Source organism: Elephas maximus, chromosome 10 (assembly GCF_024166365.1).
Source record: "Elephas maximus indicus isolate mEleMax1 chromosome 10, mEleMax1 primary haplotype, whole genome shotgun sequence".
NCBI classification, from domain to species: domain Eukaryota; kingdom Metazoa; phylum Chordata; class Mammalia; order Proboscidea; family Elephantidae; genus Elephas; species Elephas maximus.
In genome coordinates, this window is record NC_064828.1 from 81,337,756 (window position 1) to 81,360,187 (window position 22,432).

Here is a 22,432-nt window from a genome sequence, read left to right on the forward strand (position 1 = left end):
CTCTAGTCCTCCCTCCCTCTAAGGGGTTGTGCTTATGGCTGGGGAGGGGGGAACACAGAATGCAGAGTGGCCACACGGGGGTTCCCAGGCAGGGTAAAGGACAAGGCACCAGGACCCAAAGGGCCTGGGCAGGTTTGCTAAGACATGCCCGACAGCGGGAGAAGTGGGTGCTTTAGGGAGTCTTTGCAAAATAGGTAAGTGAGGACAGGAGACAACTCCCTGGGCTATGAAAAGGTGTCCGCACCCAGACCTGCCTCCCCAGGGGAACCCCTGCTCCTGTCAAGCCTATAGCTTCAACAGAGGTGGCACGAGGGGCTGCCGCCCACTGCATCTTCCCGGCCTTCAGACCACCCCTGGCTGATCTCATACACGCAGCCCTTCCTGCTACTGCCAGTTATCTGGGTTCCAGAAAGTGAACTCTTACCGGATTTTCTTGAAGACAGTGGAGAAAGAAGAGAGAAAGAGTGGAGGATCAGGGTGGGAGTAGCCAAGGAAGAACAACACGCCACTATGAGATCAGAGACTACCTCTACCAAAGAGACCACACCATCCAGGTACCTGTCACTGGGAGAGGCGAGGAGCGGGCAGGAGGGGTGGAGGGCATGGTTTGGGGTCCGGCATGAGGTGTGCTGGGTATGGAAGGAGCTGGGGGCCCCAGGTACCTTCTGGGCTCCAGAGAAGGCATGGTAGAAGCTAGACACATAAGTCATGATGGCTTTCTCGTCTGGTCGGGCGGTTCCGACGATGTCTGGCAAGAAAAATCTGGAGTTAAAATCACCTAGTGAACATAGAGTCACCTCCTGACCCAGGGCATAAAGAAGCTCAGGGTACCATGAAGTATTCTTGCCAACATGTCAAGCCTGAATCTAACCAGTCTCCAGTGCCAGCTTCCATTAACAGGGAAACGGGGTTGGAGGAACAAGTTAAAACATGCCCCCAGGAAGCAAACGAGAATCCAGAAGAAGAAACATTCTGTAGGACTGCTGACCCAGTGCCTGCAACAAGTTCAATGACATGAGAAGTGCTATTGATCAGAAAAGACTTAAGAAACATAACAACCAATTCCCCTATGTAGGGCCTATGTGGATCCTGATTAAAACCGAAAACAAAACAAAAACCAAACTCACTGTCACAATGAATCGGGCAGTTCTACTAAGGTCGTTATCAGTCAGAATTGACTCAACTGCAACGGTTTTTTTTTTTAGGTCAGCTCTGATCTGGCTCATCCCTCTCTACCCTGCAAAAATGTCACTGGGGAGGTTGGAGGAAGCATGGCCACATGGGTGTCACTCTCCCTTATGTTACTGTGGCCTTGGTGATAAGACAGATTAGCCAGAGAGGATGACAGAGGTCATGGAAAGTTAGTTCCTCACGGGAAGGAGGGAGGGCTGTCTGGGAGAGGCAAAAGCCAGTTTGTAACTACAGCAATCTGCTGTTGATATTCATTAGCTGTTGCCATGCCTTTTAACGACTGTCCTAGGTATGAAAAATAGCCATACTTTAAAAGTATATATTTGAAAATATGTGGGGATGAGAAAACAAAAAAACAGAAAAAAAAAAAAAAAACTGGATAAAGCGTGACAAAATCTCAATAATTGTTCTATCTGGACGGTGGGAATATAGAGGTTCATTATACTCCTCTCTGCTTTTGTATATGCTTGAAAATGTTTGGAAATTTTCTTAATGAAATTTTGAAATAAAAAACCCATAGGTGGATGAGAAAGCAGGGGGCAGATGGGAAGGGTGCAGCCTTGGGCCCCAGCACAGTCCCTTCCTGCTCCATAGCACCTTCCCAACCCCTCCTGAGCAGCCATATTCCAAAATGGCATCCAAGCCATTGGGGCCCAGGAGGGCAGCCCAGGAAAGGAGACAGTGGTATATCAGGCTGGGGCCTCAGGGCAAGAGCAGAGGTAGGCACAAGAAGACCTAGACTGATCCCAGCCTTGAGGCAGACAAACACCTCTTCATGGCACCTGGGCCCATCTGCTCCCCGGATACCACCCAACCCCCCACCCCCACTTCTGCTCATCCCATCAGAGGGGCTCTGCTTGGTGAGAGGTGTAAAACTGGGTTTCATGGCCAGAAAGACCTGAATTTCCAGCCCAGGGTCACATCTTTGGTGAGGATGCTATTGTGTCAAACCCTGTATCTGGTCCCAGTGAGGTGGCCTGCTACAAGTTCTAAGACACACAGGCGTCAGCAAGAACAGAAACATCAGTACTAACTCAGGCCCCATCCTTCCCTACCCTGCACAGGAGCCACTTCCCCTGACTGGGATCTGCTGAGCAAGGAGGTCTGAGTTGGAAACCCAGGGGGACACTGGAGGAGTCCAACCATGGCTCTCAGTCTCCTTCTCAGAAGGGAGGGGAAGAAGCAAGCCCACAAAGTTACAAAGACGTTATTGGTGTCCCGACCAAACACTACCTCCAGTCCCCAGCTGGAAACGATGCTAAATGAAGTAGTCTACAAACCACCCCACAGCTCAGAGGTTAGGAAAGGGCACCCTCCCCGCCCCCCCCCCCACCCCCATACACACACACACACTGAGCAGGAGCTGGATAATAACGGACCACACCACCCCAGCACCCACTACCCTGCCTCCAAGACAAAGATGAGAACCATCCTCAGGCAACCAATGCATAAACAGCCTCAAAGCCCTTTTCAGTACCAGCTATTACCTCTTCCTCCAAACCTTGGGGGAACTTCAGAGTTCCTGGCAGGCAAGCAATCCCCAGGCCTCTCAAATGAGGTCCTAGAATACCAGGCCCTCTCCCTTTTCACCCTGAGGTGCTGAGGCCCAGTCTATCTTAGGCTGCTGGAAGACAGTGGAAGAAGAGCTGGAGGCCCAGAAGGAGAACCCCTTGCCTTTTACCTTCGGCATCCAGCATCTTGGGGATGTCCAGGTATTTCTCTGCCACATCAAAGGCCGTGTTCAGATTTGTGAGTGGATCATCCTAGAGGGAGAAGAGGAGGGGGGTTATAACGATAGAGCCACGATAAGTCATTGGTTGCCCCACAGGATGATCCCCAGAACTGGAGGGCAGGCTCGATCCTCAGGAGCCGGCTCTGGGTGTAGAAGGCTGGCCTCAGGCCAAGGCTCAATGGCTGCGAGTTTAGAATGCCACCTTATTCCGTCAAGCCTTAGTCTGTCAGAAGAAATGAGGTGATGGATATTGGCCTGGGCACCATTAGTCTTGCTTCTGATTTCAGCTCTGCCACCATCCAGGCAGGACTCATGGGTAAGTACCCTGACATCAGTTTCCCCATCTGTAAGTCAAGAGCTGGAGCTCTCAAGCCACTTTGGTGCTCACATCCCACAGAATATCAAGGCTCCTCCAAGCAGCCATGGCCTTTGCCTATTCTAGCTGCTCCTACTTACTCAAGAAAACACGGTAGACAGAGTTCCTTGTTGAGCCCCCACTCTATTCTTGATTCCCCAGACTGGCTATAGCAAGCAGGGTTTATGAGCCCAGGACTCAGTTTCCCCATTTGTTAAAGTGAGAATTTCAGGGTAACAAATGGATAAATGACATTCATTTAAGACACTTTCAGGAGAAAATTGCTGAAAATAGAGAAGGTGGGTGGAGTCTTTCTGGGAAAGTCTCCAACAGCAGCCAAGATGATTAAAAAAAAAACACTGCCAAGCAGTGAAGGTCATGTCTATCCAGTGCTTCAAGCAGCGGCTGCCAGTCCTTAAGCCCAGCCGTACATCCGCCTGCTTGAAGGATTCCCAGCAGGCATGAAAGTCCCAGGCACACAAGGCCAGGCCCCCACACCCGCCCCAAGGCCTGGGGGAGAAGCAAGTGCTTCCCAGTCAGCCTGGTCCTCGCCAGTGCGCCTCGGCTCTGACAACCTCTGTGCTTCAGGAAAATGTTCGCATTTCACTGGGACAGGTCTGTGCTAGGATTTGGGCTGCAGCTAAGAGTTCACTGATGCTCCTGAATTAAAAAGGGGAGGGGAGGAGACAGAGACATAGAAACAGGGAGAAAGGGGCAGGGGCAGGGAGAAGCAGGTGGGGATAAATAAAGAGTCTGGAGGGGCAGAGAGCAAAGAGGAGCTAGCTGCGTTATCCAAGTCCCCTGGACTCTCACCTAACAAATGGCTGAGGCTCTTTGAGTCTTTGGCGGGATGGATGACTAGAGAGCCATAGTCAGCACAGGCCCCACTTTACAGGGGGTTAGGGAACACCTGTGAATTAACTGGCTGCCACCTCCCTTAGGACACCTGGGCAGGGACAGAGACACATGCACACCTGTCACCAGAGTACATCAGCTGAACAGTGAGAGGAAGGTGATGTCTTTAAAAGAATAGCCACCTGTTGGATTTCCCAGCTTGGCCCTGCTTGATTTGGCCACACAGCTCTCAGGCAGCTGGGGATGGGGGAGAGGAGGCAGTTCTCAAACTCTTTTTTCCTTGCAAAGCAGCTAAGTTAGAGAGATGTCTCCCTCCCCCGAGGCATGCTTGGGAAGGGACGGCCTCTCTCCTGTCTGTGCAGCCCTTGACGCAGCCTCGTGTAGGACCAGGCTCTGCAGATGGGCCCTTCCAGGTGGGCAGAGGCCTCAGCCCTGAGCTTTGGGCCAGGCCTAGGGTGACTGGAGGGGGTGGGAACCTACTCCTTTCCTCCCCCACAAATCCCATTCTGGCAGCTGACTCACCCCCAGCCCCCAACAGTGGGCTTGACATCAACATGAGTTCCCGGAACAAGTCCTGCACCGGCAACATCAGGCCAAACAGGAGAGGCTCTTTTTGAGGACACAGGTGGAATGGGGAGTCTTTCCTGATCTCTATGCTCCCCCAAATAGCAGATGAAGTGGGGAAACACGATGCCAGTCATTTCTAGATGTCCTCTTGCCAAAGGATCCAGGCACAGGCCCGTAAAAAAAAAAAAAAAAAACCCGTGCCGTCACGGACAGGCAATAATATTCCAACCTGAGCTCTAGAGGCCTCTCCCAAAGCGTCCCAGCCACGTGGCCGCTCGGCACTGGGAAGAGCTGAGAGGGAAGATGGTGAGGACAGTCAAAGAAGTCTGGGGCAAGCCTCCTGTTATGGATTGAACTGTGTCCCCATAATATAGTTAAGCTGAAGTCCTAATCACTATACCTGTGACTACAACCCTATTTGGAAATAGGGGTTTTGTTTTGTTATGCTATGCTAATAAAGTCATACCAGAGAAAGATGGGTCCTAAACCTAATCCTTTCTGATTAGGGTTTTATAAAAAGAGCAGAGACACACAGGAGAAGACAACAGATGCATCTATAAGCAGCAAGGAACACCAAGGACTGCCTGCAGTCAGCAGAAACTAGAAGAGAGGCTCACATAAGGAATCACCAGGCAGAGACCCTGATTTGAACTTTTAGCCTCCAGAACTGTGAGAAATAAATGTCTGTTCTTTAAAACCACCTACCCATGGTATTTTTTTTGTTACGGCAGCACCAGGAAACTAAGACATCTCTCCGCAGTCTAGGCTGGTGTCCTTTAACCAGCCCAGATGCTAAAAACCACCATGAGGCTAAATACATACCTTCTCATCAGACCTCTCAAGACACACACACATGCTTAAGAACAGCACCTGGCAGCCTCAGGCCAAAGGCATAAATGAAATCAAACTCAAATACAAGTGAGTTACTGTCAAGTCAACTGCCATTCATGGAGACCCCATGTGGGTCAGAGTAGAACTGTCTGCTCCATAGGGTTTTCAATGGCTGGTTTATTGGAAGTGGATCATCAGGCCTTTCTTCCAAGACACCTGTGTGGGTTTGAACTGCCAACCTTTTGGTTATCAGCCAAGCTCTAGGTGTTTGTGCCACCCAGAGACTGCAAACGAAATCTAGCAGTATCAAAAGAAAATCACACAGCCAAACTCCAACAATGAGGTCAAACCAAATACATGATGGAGTAACCGGCCAGGACTGCAGTGCAGGTCAGGGAAATGGAGAGTAAAATGTCTCTGAAAATATACAACATTATAAATTATGAAACTAATACATCCACTTCACAAAATCCAGAAAACTAGAAAGGAAAAACGCCACTTGTTATCCCATGATCCTAACAAAATTGCTCCCATACTGTGGACACTTTTCCTGTTGGGTGTGTGTAACTGCATATACATACATTATGCACACACAGTAATGAAGAGCCCTAATGGTGAACACTTACCACTGCTCTTGCTAAAAGGGGGTTTTCTCCTTACCGCTAATGGGGCTCTATCTCCTGGGTAGCTAAGGAGGCTGAGATACCCTCAGGCTGGGCCATGGGCTCACCCCTACCCTTCCCCCGCCCACCCACCAGGGACCAGTGGGGCCAGGAGCTGCTGGTGGGGGTTAGGTGAGCACACATACCTTCCGTAGCTTCCCATAGTCAATCAGCTCAGGCCGGTGTCGGTGGATCAAGGCACAGAAGCCAAGGCCATCCTTCCAACTGCCAGGGGAGAGAAGACAGACAAGCTGGTGAGTGAGGCCAAACAGGCAGCAAAGAGCAGAGGCCTCCCAGGGGGCTGGTTGGTCCCATCTTTGTATCCCTTCAACATGTTGCCACTGAGTACTAGCAAAGCACAAAGCACTAAGTAGGGTCTCCTTGTTCCCAGAGATGAGGAGGAGGAGTTAGGGGAAGACAGATGAGAAGGAGCATTCCTTCCTGCCACAGTCCCAGACACTGGGGTTGAGACTACATGGGGCACTGGGAAGCTGGGATAACTCTATCCCCCACCAAGGTCTCAGTCCCTAGTCTGCTCTATTCCAGTTGGCACTTCCCAGTCTCCTTGTGGGGTCTTCTCAGTAGCATGAGCATCAACCCGTGGTATATCAGGCAGCAGCTATGCCCAGGACAGTGCTGGTGGTTGTGCCGGTGTGAGTCTAACGGACAATGACACCTACTTCATCCCACAACAGCCTCTGCTGGGTTCTAGCGCTGAGGCTGAGCCAGTCAAGGGGGCCTGGGGACCCTTGGGAGAGATAGCCAGGTTCTGCAAGAGCCCTTCACCCCCAGCCACTCACCTTATGTGGAAGTTCTGGATGTTGACATTTTTGTAAGGGGCTGTCTTCCTCTGACACCACAAGAGCAGCCCTTCCTTTGCTGAGGTCTCTGCAGGGGAGGGGGGGACAGAGGTCAGTGGAAGGTTGTTAGCACACAGAAGCCCCACTGTGCCCACAGGGCCCTATGCTTTTACTCCCGGGTCTACACAGGAGGCCCAGCTGCTACCAAGGTATGAAGAAGCTATGACCATCAAGTTCATTTCCTTGACAAAGTTTGAAGTTATTTGAGAAACAGAAAAGCAAACCAGGAAGCTTTCCAGAAAGCAAGACACATCACACACTTAAATTCTGAGCAAACAGCCTTTTAAACTTTCAGAATCTCTCTTCTACCCTCTTCACTAATTAATTTATTTGCAAAATAAAAAGGCAGCCTATGTCAGGTCGCTGTGTTGGAGAGGGAAGTTTTATTGGCCTGTGAAGTCAAAAAAGTCCAGGTATCTCCAGAGAGGGCTCTTGCACCCTGGGGAGTCCACAGAACAGTCTGAGAAGAAAGTGTAGCACTCCATTCATATTTAGTTTTCATCTAATAAATAAGTTTTCCTTCTATTCAACAGAGGGATTGAACCAGCACCCTCCATTGTTTGTGTGTGAAGTGGTCGTGTGCGACGGACGATAAGCCAGCGTCTGAGGGGGCGAGGGACTCCCTAGCATGGAAGGGTTGCACACGGTACCTCCCTCATGAGTTCCTGTCCTTGAACTGCAGGTTACAGCACCCAGCAAAGTGGGTTCATGGATGACCCCACTTACTTTCGACTCATAAAACAGACTTTAAAATGATTTTAAATAATTCCTGCAAAGATCATATAACAATTCAAGCACAAGCAATTGAAAATAAATAACAAAGCTAATGCTTCTACTTAGTTCGAGCTCTTTCCTCAGCTACATTACAAGATAAAAACAATGACGGTTGAACCAGAACCAACAAAAACATAGTCCAAAAGAAGCAAAACTCTCAAAGAGGCTATCTGAAAAATAGATTTAAATCCAATATCATTAACAAGAACCACGTCCTGAAGGACTGCTGTGGGCCTTTTCAATCACTTCTGCCATAAATACCAAGTACCTATTACCTGGACTTCAACCTTCAGGTTGCTGTATACCGAAGTATTAAACTAAGACTTTCCAAACAAAGCAATTTAATCCACATTTAAAAATGACTTTGAGTAAAACTATTTTGAAGATTTCTGTGCCATTAAAATGAAAGAAAAAAAATTTTAAATAATCCCCAGTGCCATCGAGTTGATTCCAACTCATAGCGACCCTATAGGACAGAGAATTTTAAATAATATTTCATTTTAATCCCATCTTTTTAAAATTTGTTTTTGTACACGTGTTTTATAATGTGTACGTTGTTGTTGAGTGCTGTTGAGTTGATTCTGCCTCACGGGCGACTCCATGCAACAGGTAAGAACTGCCCCATAGAGTTTTCTAAGCTATAATCTTTACAGGAGCAGATCGCCAGGTCTTTTCTCCAGCAGAGTCAATCATTGGGTGGGTCTGAACTGCCAACCTTTTGGGTAGCAGCCAAGCACTTAACCATTGCACCACCAAGGCGCCTTACAATGCTCATCAAAAAAAAAAAACAAAAACCCATTGCTGATGAGTCGATTCCAATTTACAGCAATCCTATAACGTTCATAGCAATATATAAATACAATTTATTACAACATAAATACGCATATATCAGACAGAAAGCTCAAAAATAGACAAATGGATAAACAAAACGAGGTACAAAAATACGTATGATGGAATATTACGCAGCCCTAAAAAGAAATTAAGTCCTGATACATGCCACTAAATGGATGAACCTTGAAAACATTGTGCTGCATGAAATGAGTCAGTCACAAAATGACAAATATTGTATGATCCCACTTATATGAAAAGTCTAGAATAGGTAAAGGTATAGGCTCCACAGTTTATTAGTGGTTTTCAGGGGCACAGGGGAGGGGGAGAGAGGGAGTCAGTCCTTCAGGGCACTGAGCTTCTGTGAAGAGTGATGGAAAAATTTGGGAACAAATAGCGGTGATGGTTGTACAACACTAAGAATGTAATTAATACCACTGAATTAATCGTACATGTAAAAAATGTTGAAATGGCAAATGTTCTGTTATCCATATTTTTCACCACAAAAAAAATGAAAAGTTAAAAAATAATAATAAATTATAACTTAAAAAGTTCACAGAGATCACTGCCCTGGACATGCTGGCCTCTTGGAAACCTGCGAAGCAGCCACCAGAGGGTGCTACAGGAGCAAGGTGGAGGGGGTCAGCTCTCTCCCTGCACTTTCTCATATGTGGTATTTCCCTACACTTTCTGGTTAAAAACCCAAGAGAGTGTTGGTGTACACCAGGGAAAGGGTTCCCAAGACACCTCCCTCCAGCAGCCTCCTGGATGTTCCCAAAGTGGGAGCTTCCCCAGGGCCAACACGCCTGTGAGAACTAGCATCCATAACAGTTCTTACTTCTCTATACAGACTGGGATGGAGGACAGGTGACCAGAAATAAATAGTTCAGAAGCCCAGGACATGGTCTATGGCCAAGGGTCCATCACCTCAGGTAAGACAGCTCCCTCGGCTGAGCCCAGAAAGGAAGACAAGAAGGTGAAGGTAGGGAAGAGGCCTGAGCGTGGTGAATGAACGGGACAAAGCAGAAGACCTACCTTCTACAGAAATGTCCTGGATGGCGAAGCGAAGGATGATGGTCCAGATCATGCCCAGGGTCATCTTCACGTTCCCATCCACGATTTCTACGGAAACACCAGCAGGGTGTGTTAGAGCGGGTATGAGCAGGGACAGAATCAGCCCTTCCCGAGCACCACATGGTACCGTGTAGCATGCCGGGAGTCAAAGACTGCACGGCTCCACTTGTGGAGGGAAATAAACATGTTTTAAAAAGTTGGTGCGAAAAAAAAGTTGTACATAAGGACACAAGCTTCTTTTAAGGGTAATGGAAAAATTTAGGAAGGATAGATGAGCAGCACGGTGAACAAATTTAGTATCACTGAACTGTACGTGTGGTGAAGACTGTGGAAATGGCAAGTGTTCTGTTACCTACGTATTTATCACAAAGTGTCACAGGTGTCAGGAGAAAAGCGGGTGTCCTGGGGTATATGGAAGGTTTGGTCAATTGTGCTTGGAGACAGTGGGTGCATCAGGAGAGGCAACAGAGAGGAGGGGAGTCTCACCAGCCGGGTGATAAGAATTTCTACGCCATCACAAATGTTCCGGCAACCCTGTGAGCAGAGGGCCTCTGCACAGTCACAGCTCTCAAAACAGCCATCCACAACACCAAAAGCCAGGGCACGCAACGGCAGGTAACAAGCTTAACATGTTTTGTAAACTGCCATGCTCAGACTGAAGTAGTAGGGTCTCTCTCAGTCATGATCTTGAAGGTGACGGGTTTTTTTAAATACCTACCTTAATACCCACCTAACGACACTGAGGTTGGTTTGTGTCAACAGGTGGGTATTAACGTAAGTATTTAAAAAATCAGTCAGCCTCAAGACCGTGAGTAAGTAAGAGAGACCCTACTACTTCAGTCTGAGCAACAATTTTTAGACTTTTAAATGCTACAAATTCCATTAAGTAATTTTTTTAAAGCTTTTTTCTGTACCAGGTCTAGAGGCAGAGAATACAAACACAAATCAGCCCTAAGGAGCTTAACATTTCAGGCTACTTATGGTGTTGGTGGCTGAACAAGTGGCACTCAAATGTTGAATCTGTTGAATCAGCTTAAAAGGTTTGGCAACTTATAATGGTTTTAAATCTGTAATGTTCAAAGAGTTTATATAAATTGCTAAGAAAAGTCTAAAATCTCAAGAGATAAACAGGCAAAAGCCACGAACAAGACATTTCACAAATATGAAATACAAATTTAAGAATGTTCAAACTCACTTGTAATCAAAGACATACCATCTTCCCGGCTATTAAATTAGCAAACTTATACACACACACACAGACACCTTTTGATGCTAAACGGTCACCACATTGCAGCTAGAAGTGTAAATTGGTTAAAAATTAAATAAAAAAAAAAAAACACTTTTCAACAATTTCACAGAAAAATTTTCTCTTTAGGACTCTAGCCAACACACAGCAAGGTCTCTGTATGAAGGTGTTTTGTGTGGTTATTTATAATGGCCCCAAATTGGAACCTGTGGGGATGTACAATGTACAAGAAGTGATTAAGTCCCGGACCCCGTCACACCTCTGTCAAAGCCTCCATGGCTTCCACCCCTCTCAGACTCAAAGCCAGTGAATGGCCAGCAAGGCTGTCTTGGTCTGGCCAGCTGGGCCTCCCGGGCCCTCCTCCAGCCCCTCAGCCACACTGGCCTCTCTGAAACTCTCCCCTTCCCCGGTGTTCGTGTGGCTCCTCTCTCACTTCCCTCCAATCTCCACTCACAGGTCTTCTCATCAAGACCTACCTCTCTCACGCCATTTCACTCCCTGCTTTATTTCTCTCCATCTGACATGTACTTGGGTATTTTCTCTTTTCCGCCATCTTCTTTTGATGCTTCCTGTGTCATTTAATATTTTCTCCATAGAATACTTCAATATTGCAACTCAAGGCTTGAATTTTTCCTTCAGTTCTTTCAGCTTGAAAAAATGCCAAGCGTGTTCTCCCCTTTCAGTTTTCTACCTCCAGGTCTTTGCACATGTCATTGTAATACTTTACTTAGTCTTCTTGAACTGCCCTTTGAAATCTTCTGTTCAACTCTTTACATCGCCATTTCTTCCTTTTGCTATAGCTACTTTACGTTCAAGAGCAAGTTTCAGAGTCTTTTCTGACATCCATTTTGGTCTTTTCTTTCTTTCCTGTCTTTTTTATGACCTCTTGCTTTCTTCGTGTATGATGTCCTTCATGTCATTCCACAGCTCTTCTGGTCTTCCGTCACTAGTGTTCAACGTGTCAAATCTATTCTTGAGATGGTCTCTAAATTCAGGTGGGATATGCTCAAGGTTATATTTTGGCTCTCCTGGATTTGTTCTAATTTTCTTCAGTTTCAACTTGAACCTGCATATAAACAATTGATGGTCTGATCCACAGTCAGCCCCTGGCCTTGTTCTGACTGATGATATTGAGCTTTTCCATCATCTCATTCCACAGATGTAGTCGATTTGATTCCTGTGTATTCCATCTGGCAAGGTCCACATGTATAGTCGCCATTAACGTTAACGAAAAAAGGTATTTGCAATGAAAAAGTTGTTGGTCTTGCAAAATTCTATCATGTGCTCTCTGGCATCATTCCTATCACCAACCTTGTATTTTCCAACTACCAATCCTTCTTCTTTGTCTCCAACTTTCGCATTCCAATTACCAGTAGTCAGGGGGCTAACAACAACATTCTAGAATCAAGTCTCGTAGAAGAAACCCGAACGGATCATTCAATTGCTCCCTGATGTATGGAAGTTTCTTGCCTCCAGCCTCATTTGAACACCTTCAGGGACAGGGAACTCATTACCTCTCCAGACCACCCACTGCATTCCCTAAGGTTCTGCATGTTAGCCACAATCTGCCTGACAATGGCATCTCCCTTCCGGGCCTGGGGTCTGCCCAATTGGATCATAATACATTATGGATAACATTGTGAAGGATGGGAATTCCTGAACACTTAATTATGCCCATGAGGAACCTGTACATAGATCAAGAGGCAGTCGTTCAAACAGAAAAGGGGGATACTGTGTGGTTTAATGTCAGGAAAGGTGCGTGTCAGGGTTGTATCCTTTCACCATACCTATTCAATCTGCTGCATGCTGAGCAAATAATTCAAGAAGCTGGACTATATGTAGAAGAAAGGGGCATCAGGATTGGAGGAAGACTCATCAACAACTTGCATTCTGCAGATGACAAAACCTTGCTTGCTGAAAGTGAAGAAGACTTGAAGCACTTACTAATGAAGATCAAAGACCAGTCTTCAGTATGGATCACACCTCAACATAAAAAAAACAAAAGTCCTCACAACTGGACCAATAAGTCACATTATGATAAATGGAGAAATGACTGAAGTTGCCAGCTATTTCATTTTACTTAGATCCACAATCAACACCCATGGAAGCAGCAGTCAAGAAATCAAAAGATGCATTGCATTGGGCAAATCTGCTGCAAAAGGCCCCTTTCAAGTGTTGAAAAGCAAAGATGGCACCTTGAAGACTAAGGTGTGCCTGACCCAAGCCATGGTGTTTTTAATTGCCTCATATGCATGAGAAAGCTGGACCATGAATAAGGAAGACCAGAGAAGAACTGATGCCTTTGAATTGTGGTGTTGGCAAAAAGTATTGAACATATTGTTATGGACTGCCAAAAGAACGAATAAATCTGTCTTAGAAGAAGTATAGCCAGAACGCTCCTTAGGAACAAGTATGGTAAGACTATGTATCACATACTTTGGACATGTTATCAGGAGGGATGAGTCCCTGGTGAAGGACATCATGCTTGGTAATGTAGAGGGCCAGCAAAAAAGAGGAAGACTCTCAACAAGATGGACTGATACAATGGCTGCAACAAAGGGCTCAAGATAACAACGATTGTGAGGATGGCGCAGCACTGGGCAGTGTTTTGTACTGTTGTACACAGGGTCACTATGAGTCAGAACCGACTTGATGGCACCACAGCAACAAACACTCTGGAGCACAGTCCTACTCTGAAACACATGGGGTTACCGTGAGTCAGAATCGACTACACAGCATCTGGTTGGTTGTTGGTTATGTGGTGGCTGTCCTACACTTAGGCTCTTCAAGGCCTCAGGGCAGGCTCTACCCTCCACCCATTCAGTGTCTGCACACTCTCCCCAGACACAGAACTCTCCACTTCAGGCAACAAAGCACAGTCAGGCCTGTGGATGAGGGAGGCAGCACTTCACACACACAGAATTCAGAGCACCAGGATTTGGCCTGGGGAGAGGTGCAGAGGTAGAGAGAAGGCACCAGGGAGAATAAGCCATTGGTTTGGAAAGGGGAAGGGGAACTCTGGGGCTGGATGGAAAGTACTGTTATGTGAAGAACCCACAGACTGACCAGATGGAGGTACTGGGAGCCCTGCTTCCAAAGACCCCAGTGATGTATGGGCCTGGCAGTCAGGGCAGAAAGGGCTATGGGAGACAGAAGGGCAAAAAGTCAGGCTCCACAGGGCAGCCAGGGGGCAAGTCTTACCTTCAGCTCCAATGGACACCAGCTTGACCCCTTTGCTGGCTATGAAATCCAGGGCCTTGTTGACATTGGAGATCTTGTGCACCCTCATCTTGCCTCTCTCTGGCTTGGCCAAGCGTTCACCTGATTAGAACAACAGGGAAGACAGAGAAAGTGAGATGCTATTACCCAGGAGCCAGGGGTACTCCACAACACAGCCTTAGAGGGACAAAGGTGGGGCAGGCCTCTTGGGAGTGGACAATGCACCCTGGGTGGGAATGAGAAGGAGAGTCTGTCTACCCTGCTTCTCCTTTCTTCCACTTCTCAGATCTAAACCTGCTTTCAGCCACTCAACAATTATTTCTTAAGCCTCTAATATATAGAAGCTGCCAGAAATCCAACCCAGATTCAGAAGAGGATGTGCAATGAGGGTTATCGTTGCTGATGTCAGACGGATCTTGGCTGAGAGCATAGAAAACCAGAAAGATGTTTACCTGTGTTTTATTGACTTTGCAAAGGCATTCAACTGCGTGGATCATAACAAATTATGGATAACATTGCAAAGAATGGGAATTCCAGAACACTTAATTGTGCTCATGCAGAACCTGTGCATAGACTAAGAGGCAATCATTCGAACAGAACAAGGGGATAATGTGTGATTTAAAATCAGGCAAGCATGGGTTCAGGGTTGTATTTTTTTTACCGTATTTATTCAATCTGTATGCTGAACAAATAATCTGAGAAGCTGGACTATATGAACAAGAACGTGGCATCAAAATTGGAGAAGGCTCATTACCAACCTGCAATATGTAGATGATACAACCTTGCTTGCTGAAAGCAAAGAAGACTTGAAGCACTTACTGATGAAGATCAAAGACTACAGACTTCAGTACGGGTTACACTTAAGCATAAAGAAAACAAAAATCCTCACAACTGGACCAATAAGCAACATCATGATAAACAGAGAAAAGACTATGAAGTCAAGGATTTCATTTTAGTTGGATCTGCAATCAATGCCCTGGAAGCAGCAGTCAAGAAATCAAACAACATATTGTAGTGGGTAAATCTGCTGCAAAACACCCCTTTTAAGTGTTGAAAAGCAAAGATGTCACTTTGAGGACTAAGTTGCACATGACCTAAACCATGGTGTTTTCAATTGCCTTATATACATGTGAAAGCTGGACAATGAGTAAGGCACAGCACTGCACAGTGTTTTGTTCTGTCGTACATAGGGTCGCTATGAGTCAGAACCAACTCGATGGCACCTAACAACAACAATATATGCCAGGGACTTGACTGTGTGTGAGGAACATGGTGGTGAACAAAACAGATCGGTCCCTGCCTTCGTGTACTTACAGTCCAACAGGAGAGCAGAGCTTAAACCGAAAAACAAAGAGATCTACAAAAGAACAAACACTGAGAAGCAGATATGCTTTTAACAAGATAAGGAGGAACCCAAGATCGAGAAGGGAGGGAGTTGACATGTCGTGGGTTGGTAGCCAATGTCATAAAACAATATGTGTACTAACTGTTCAGTGGGAAGCTACTTTGTTCTGTAAATCTTCATCTAAAATACAATTTAAAAAAAGAAGGTAAGGAGGAACAACTGCCTCCTGTGCCACGAGATCAGAAGAACTAGATGGTGCCCAGCTACCATTACTGAATGTAGAACAGAATTTCAGTTCTCATGGAATCAAGACTCTCTGGAGCCACTGGGGCTGGATGATCCCCCTAAACTATTACCCTGGGGAAATCTTTAAACTTTAAATCTTAAACTGAAACTATTCCCTGAAGGCAACTTTAAACAAGTGTTCTCGATGTTGTTAGGTGTCATCAAGTTGGTTCCAACTCGTAATAACCCTATGTACAACAGAACAAACATTGCCTGATCCTGTGCCATCCTCAGGATCGTTGCTGTGTTTAAGCCCATTGTTGTACCCACTGTTAATCCATCTCGTTGAGGGTCTTCCTCTTTTTTGCTGAACTTTTATTTTACCAAGCATGATGTCCTTCTCCAGGGGTGGGTCCCTCTTGATAACATGTCCAAAGTACATAAGATGAAGTCTCGCCATCCTCCCTTCTGTACTTCTTTCAAGACAGGTATGTTTGTTCTTCTTGCACCCCCATAGTCCATGGTATACTCAATATTCTTCATCAGCACCATAATTCCAATATATCAATTCTTCTTCTGTCTTCCTTATTCATTGTCCAGCTTTCATGTGCATATAAGGTGATTGAAAACACCATGGCTTGGGTTAGGTCCATTTTAGTCCTTAAAATGACATCTTTGCTTTGGAACACTTTAAACAGGTCTTTTGCAGCAGATTTGCCCAATGCAATACATGACTTGATTTCCTGGCTGCTGCTTCCACAGGCATTGATTGTGGATCCAAGTAAAATGAAATCCTTGATAACTTCAATCATCTCTTTGTTTATTATGATGTTGCTTACTGGTCCAGTTGTGAGGATTTTTATTTTATGTTGAGGTGTAATCCATACTGAAGGCTGTAGTCTTTTGATCTTCATAAGTGTTCAAGTCCTCTTTGCATTCAACAAGCAAGGTTGTGTCATCTGCATATTTCAGGTTATTAATAGTCTTCCTCCAATTTTGATGCCACGTTCTTGTTCATATAGTCCAGCTTCTCAGATTATTTGTTCACCATACAGATTGAATTAGTATCATAAAAGGATACAGTCCTGACACACACCTTTCCTGATTTTAAACCATGCAGTATCCCCTTGTCCTGTTCAAATGATTGCCTCTTGGTCTATGCACAGGTTCTGTATGAGCACAATTAAGCATTCTGGAATTCCCATTCTTCATCATGTTATCCTTAATTTGTTATGATGACACAGTTGAATGCCTCTGCAAAGTTAATAAAACAGAGGTAAACATCTTTCTGGTCTTCTCTGCTTTCAGCCAAGATCTACCTGACATCACCAATGATATCCCTCATTCCACGTTCTCTTTTGAATCTGGCTTTAATTTCTTGCTGTTCTCTGTCAATGTACTGCTGCAGGCATTTTTTAAGTATTTTCAGCAAAATTTTACTTATGTGTAATGTTAACAATATAGTTCAATAACTTCCACATTCTGTTGGATCACCTTTCTTTGGAATGGGCACAAATATGAATCTCTTCCAGTCGGCTGGTCATGTAGCTGTCTTCCAAATTTCTTGGCATAGATGAGTGAGCGCTTCCAGCATTGCATCTGTTTGTTGAAACATCTCAATTGGTATTCCATCAATTCCTGGGGCCTTGTTTTTCATCAATGACTTCTTCCTTCAATACCATTGGTTCTTGATCATATGCTACCCTCCAAAATGGTTGAATGTCAACCAGTTCTTTTTGGTACAGTGACTGTGCATTTCTTCTACTTTCCTTTTGATGCTTCCTGTGTTGCTCAATATTCTGCCCACAGAATCCTTCAATATTGTAACTTGAGCCTTGAATTTTTTCTTCAGTTCTTTCAGCTTGAGAAATGTCAGATGTGTTCTTCCCTTTTGGTTTTCTAACACCAGGTCTTTGCACATTTCGTTATATTTTACTTTGTCTTCTTGAGTCACCCTTTGAAATCTTCTGCTCAGTTCTTTTACTTCATCATTTCTTCTGTTTGCTTTAGCTACTCTATATTCAAGAGCAAGGTACAGAGTCTCTTCTGACATCCATTTTGGTCTCTTCTTTCTTTCCTGTCTTCTTGATCTTTTGCTTTCTTCATCATCTATGACGTCCTTGATGTTATCCCATAACTTGTCTGGTTTTCGGTCACTAGTTCAGTGCATCAAATCTATTCTTGAGCTTGCCCCTAAATTCAGGTGAGATATACTTAAGGTCATACTTTGGCTCTTGTAGACTTGTTTTCATTTTCTTCACCCTCAAATTTAACTTGCATATGAGCAATTGATGGTCTGATCCACAGTTGGCCCCTTGCCTTGTTCTGACTGATTATATTGAGCTTCTCCATCGTCTTTTTCCACAGATGTAGTCGATCTGATTCCTGTGTGTCCCATCTGGTGAGGTCCACATTTGTAGTCGCTGTTAATGTTGTTGAAAAAAGGTATTTCCAGTGAATAGGTCACTGGTCTTGTAAAATTTTATCATGCGATCTCATTTTGAGTTGTGCCACATTAGCAAATGAAGGTCCCAAAAGCTTTACTCCGTCCACGTCATTAAGGTCGACTCTAGTTTGAGGAGGCAGCTCCTTCCTTCTTGTATTTTGTATTTTGAGTGTCTTGCAACTTCAGGGGCTTATCTTCCAGCTCTATATCAGACAATGTTCCACTGCAATTCATAAGGTCTATCACTGGTCAGTTTTTTTTAGAATTCGATCGCCAGGTCCTTCTTCCCAGTCTGTCTTAGTCTAGAAGCTCCGCAGAAACCTGTTCACTGGTATTTGAAATACTGGTGGCAGAGCTCCCAGCATCACAGCAACATGTAAGCCACCACATTATGACAAAATGACAGACAAGTGGTCGTTTCAAACCAAAGAGTAGTTTAATTAGAATCAGGGCTTATAATTGATTTGTTCCTGTTCAAACCTCTGCTGAGAATTTCCATTTCTAAAATGTTCTCTGCTTAGAAGTTGCATTTCTAACAAGTTCCCAGGAAGTTACACATGAAAATCATCTGGGGATCTTGTTAAAATGCGGATTCTGATTCTGTATACCTGGGGTGGAAACGAAAATTCTTTTGAAACCAGCTGGAAGCCCTGATTAGAACAGTATATCTGCCTTGAGCATTGCACACTTTTAAAGAATTATCTGTATGAGATTAAATTCACAACAGCAACTCAAAAGGTTAGATGAGAAGCTTAGTGGGTGGTGAGCTGATGGCGATGATGATAAACAATTTGGAAAAGGATAATGCAAAAGGCGGAGCAATGTGAAGAATGTAAAAATGTCACTGAATTGTACATGTACAAATTGTTGAACTGATGTATGTTTTGCTCTGTATATCTTCATTAAAAAAAAAAAAAAAAGGATGAGAAGAGAGCAGAAAAAGAAGGAATTGAGTGGGAAGGCTGCCAGACAAAGACTGCAGGGAATGGTGATCAAGGCAGAAGGAACTGTAGATGCAAAGTCCTGAACACCTTCTAGTTTGGACCATTTTGCCTTGGGAAGGAGTGTGGGTCACTCCAGAATATTCTGAAAACACTCCCTGGGTGTTCAAATGGAACTGCCCACAGCATCACCTCCCCATTTGAGAACTACTCTCTTGTTCTCTTATGCTGCCTCCCTTTTCCCCATGGCTCGGCTCCACGTCAACCCTCCACCCTCACTCAGCCCCTGGCCCCAGCTTTCACACGGGAGCTTCTGCTGCTCAGGCTTCACAGTCAGAAGCTGCAGGGTAACTGGGGTAGAGTGGCTGGTTCTCCAAAAGCCCTGTTAAGAGCATTTTTATCCCAGAAAAAAGGATGTCCAGGGACCTCATGAAGCTATTTGAAATATTCAGATATGGCAACACAGATGCCCATACCTGGAGAAGGGCCCAAAGCTTTCAGAGTCTCCAAGAGATCAGAGAACACAAAAGGCTGAGAATCACTGCTCCAGAGCCTGAAACTCTAGAAACTTGTGCCTGCTGCCTCCCCAGAGGGCTCCAGGGGCTGGGGCAGCCGTGATGCTGGGCCGTGCCTCGCCCCATCAGACCAGCACTTCCCCAAGGCCCTTCCAGCCCTCTAGAGTAGCACTGCTGGTTTTTATTATTAAATCCAAATTTTTTATTTGTGGTTCTTCCTTGAGGCCTTTCTTCTCCAGAGGCCGTGGCTGCTGCACCACCTCTCTGGCAAAGTAGCCCACGACCCTCCTATCCAGGAGAGAAGCTTCAGGGGCTCCTTCACCATAGGATGGATGGAGGCAGCACCACGGCCCTTCCTGGAAGGTTGTTCCTGCTAATGCCCGGCTCCAAGCCCTGGGGTCCTGCTGAGCCTGATCTCCCCACTGTGTGCACTGGCTGGAAGGAATTCTCACTGAGGACAGCAAAGGGGTAAAGGTTAAACACAGGAGGCCTAAGCCAGCTGCTCTGAAACTTTAGTCTGTGCAAAGATCACCTGGAGAACTTGCTAAACTGTAGCTGTCCAGCTCCTTTCTCCTATTCCTGAATTTCTGACTTAGGACATCTGGGGAGGGATCTGAGACTCGGCATTCTGCACAAGCTGCCGAGCTGATTTTGGTTTGGGTGGCCCAGGGGCCACACTTCGAGAACCTCTGTAGGCAGCATCCTCCTTCCTTTTCCTCATCCCTGTCATTCACCCAACTCGAAGATACTTAGAAGGAAAAGACAACGAATGTCTTGGTGATCTAGTCTCCCCCAGCCCTGGGAAAGGACAAGCCTGCTTCATAGAACTACTTGACTTCCATGGGGGCAGGATCAGCCCATTCATGGGAACGAGCCCAGCTTTGGCCACTCAATCATTCTGGTATTTACTGAGTATCGTCTATGTGCTGAGCACAGCTCCAAGCACTTGGGACATAGAGCTGACTCAGTCCATGTCCCAAGGAGCTCAGTAACAAGTGGGGAAGGAAATAAGTAAGCCAAAAATGATTATACCATGTGGAAAATGACACAACAGAAGAATTAACGGGGTGTTATTGGAGTCCCTGGGTGATCCAAATGGTTACACTCTCAGCTGCTAATCTAAAGCCTGGTGGTTCAAGTCTGCCAAGAGGAACTTAGGAAGAAAGGCCTGGCAATCTACTGCCCCCAAAAATCAGCCACTGAAAACCCTTTGAGGTACAGTTCTACCCTGACACACATGGGGTCACCCTGAATCAGAAGCAACTTGACAGCAACTGGCTTGTTTGTTTTTTAATAGTAGCCTGGGGGGCAGCCAGCTCAAGTTAGGGTGGGGGCCAGGGAAGCCTTCTAAAAGGAACCCCCCCCCCAGGCAGATGACGAAAAAGAGTAATGCCAAATTTTTTTCTAAAAACTCAAGGAATGTTGGGGGAGGAGGTAGGGAAGAACATTCTAGAAAAGGCAGTTAGAACTTGTGCAAAGGCACAGAGGTCAGAGAATGCATGTCATCAAGGGAAAACTACAAGTCTCTCCATTTGGCAGGGGTGTCTGAAACCTTTCTGGGAATCCCATTGCCATCGAGTTGATTCCAACTCATAGCAACCCTACAGGACAGAGCAGGACTGCCCCATAGGGTTTCCGCAGCTGTAATCTTTATGGAAGCAGACAGCCACATCTTTCTCCTGCAGAGTAGCTGGTGGATTTGAACCATTGACCTTTTGGTTAGCAGGTGAGAGCTTAGCTATCGTGCCACCAGGGCTCCTTTTTATGGGTATAATTAGTTGAAAACAAAGCAGGTGCCAGCTCACAAAGGATCCTGCAAACTATGCTAAGGAATGTGACTGCCTGCTCAAAGCCCTGGGGAGGCACTAAAGGGTTCTGAGCAGGACAACATGACCATATTTGGCCTGTAGAACAATCATGCTGGCTGCAGAGCAGAGGACAGACACGTGGGAAGGGAGGAGTTGGGGGCGGGGGTCGAAGGCCTCTGTTGCATCATTTAGCTGAGAGCCGACACAGACCTGTACATACACGATGGCAGATGAGGTTAAAAGAGGGTTATTAAAAAAGGAAATAGAATGAATTTGAATGCCAAGCTGGAAAGAGGGGCAAGAAAGAGCTAAGATGAATTCTACATTAGACATAGGAGAATGGATGGACAGTGGTATCATTTATCAGGAACAAGATGAACCCACCTGGAGCAAAGAAGAATGAAGAACACCAAAGACACAAGGAAAATATGAGCCCAAGAGACAGAAAGGACCACATAAACCAGAGATTCCAACAGCCTGAGACCATAAGAACAAGATGGTGCCCGGCTACCAACAGTGGCCACCCTGACAGGGAACACAACAGAAAGTCCCTGATGGAGCAGGAGAAAAGCGGGGTGCAGAACTCAAATTCTAGGAAAAAGATTAGACTTAATGGTCTGACCGAGGCTGGGAGGACCCCAGAAGACATGGCCCCCAGACTCTCTGTTAGCCCAAAACTAAAACCATTCCCGAAGCCAACTCTTCAGACAAAGATTAGACTGGAGTATAAGACATAAAATGATACTTGTGAAGAGTATGCTTCTTATTCCTAGTTCAAGTAGATACATGAGACTAAATGGGTGGCTCCTGTCCAGAGGCGAGATGAGAAGGCAGAAAGGGACAGGAGCTGGTTGGACACGGGAAATTTGGGGTGGAAAGGAGGAGTGTGCTGTCACATTATAGGGAAATCGATTTCAGTCACATAATAATGTGTGTATAAATGTTTTATGTGACTCTG

At 45.8% G+C, this 22,432-nt stretch overlaps 1 protein-coding gene across 3 annotated transcripts in view; it reads right to left on the bottom strand.

Moving 5' to 3' along the window:
• Positions 1 to 22,432, bottom strand: part of ACTN1 (actinin alpha 1) — a 102,934-nt gene that overhangs the window by 22,980 nt on the left and 57,522 nt on the right. For all 3 annotated transcript variants that reach the window (XM_049897376.1, XM_049897377.1, XM_049897375.1), the window contains exons 3-8: positions 14,177 to 14,296; positions 9,691 to 9,777; positions 6,994 to 7,081; positions 6,340 to 6,418; positions 2,873 to 2,954; positions 663 to 748 (exon numbers count right to left, since the gene is read on the bottom strand). In XM_049897376.1, the coding sequence (XP_049753333.1) occupies positions 663 to 748; positions 2,873 to 2,954; positions 6,340 to 6,418; positions 6,994 to 7,081; positions 9,691 to 9,777; positions 14,177 to 14,296 (542 nt within the window). The remainder of the gene's footprint in view (positions 1 to 662; positions 749 to 2,872; positions 2,955 to 6,339; positions 6,419 to 6,993; positions 7,082 to 9,690; positions 9,778 to 14,176; positions 14,297 to 22,432) is intronic.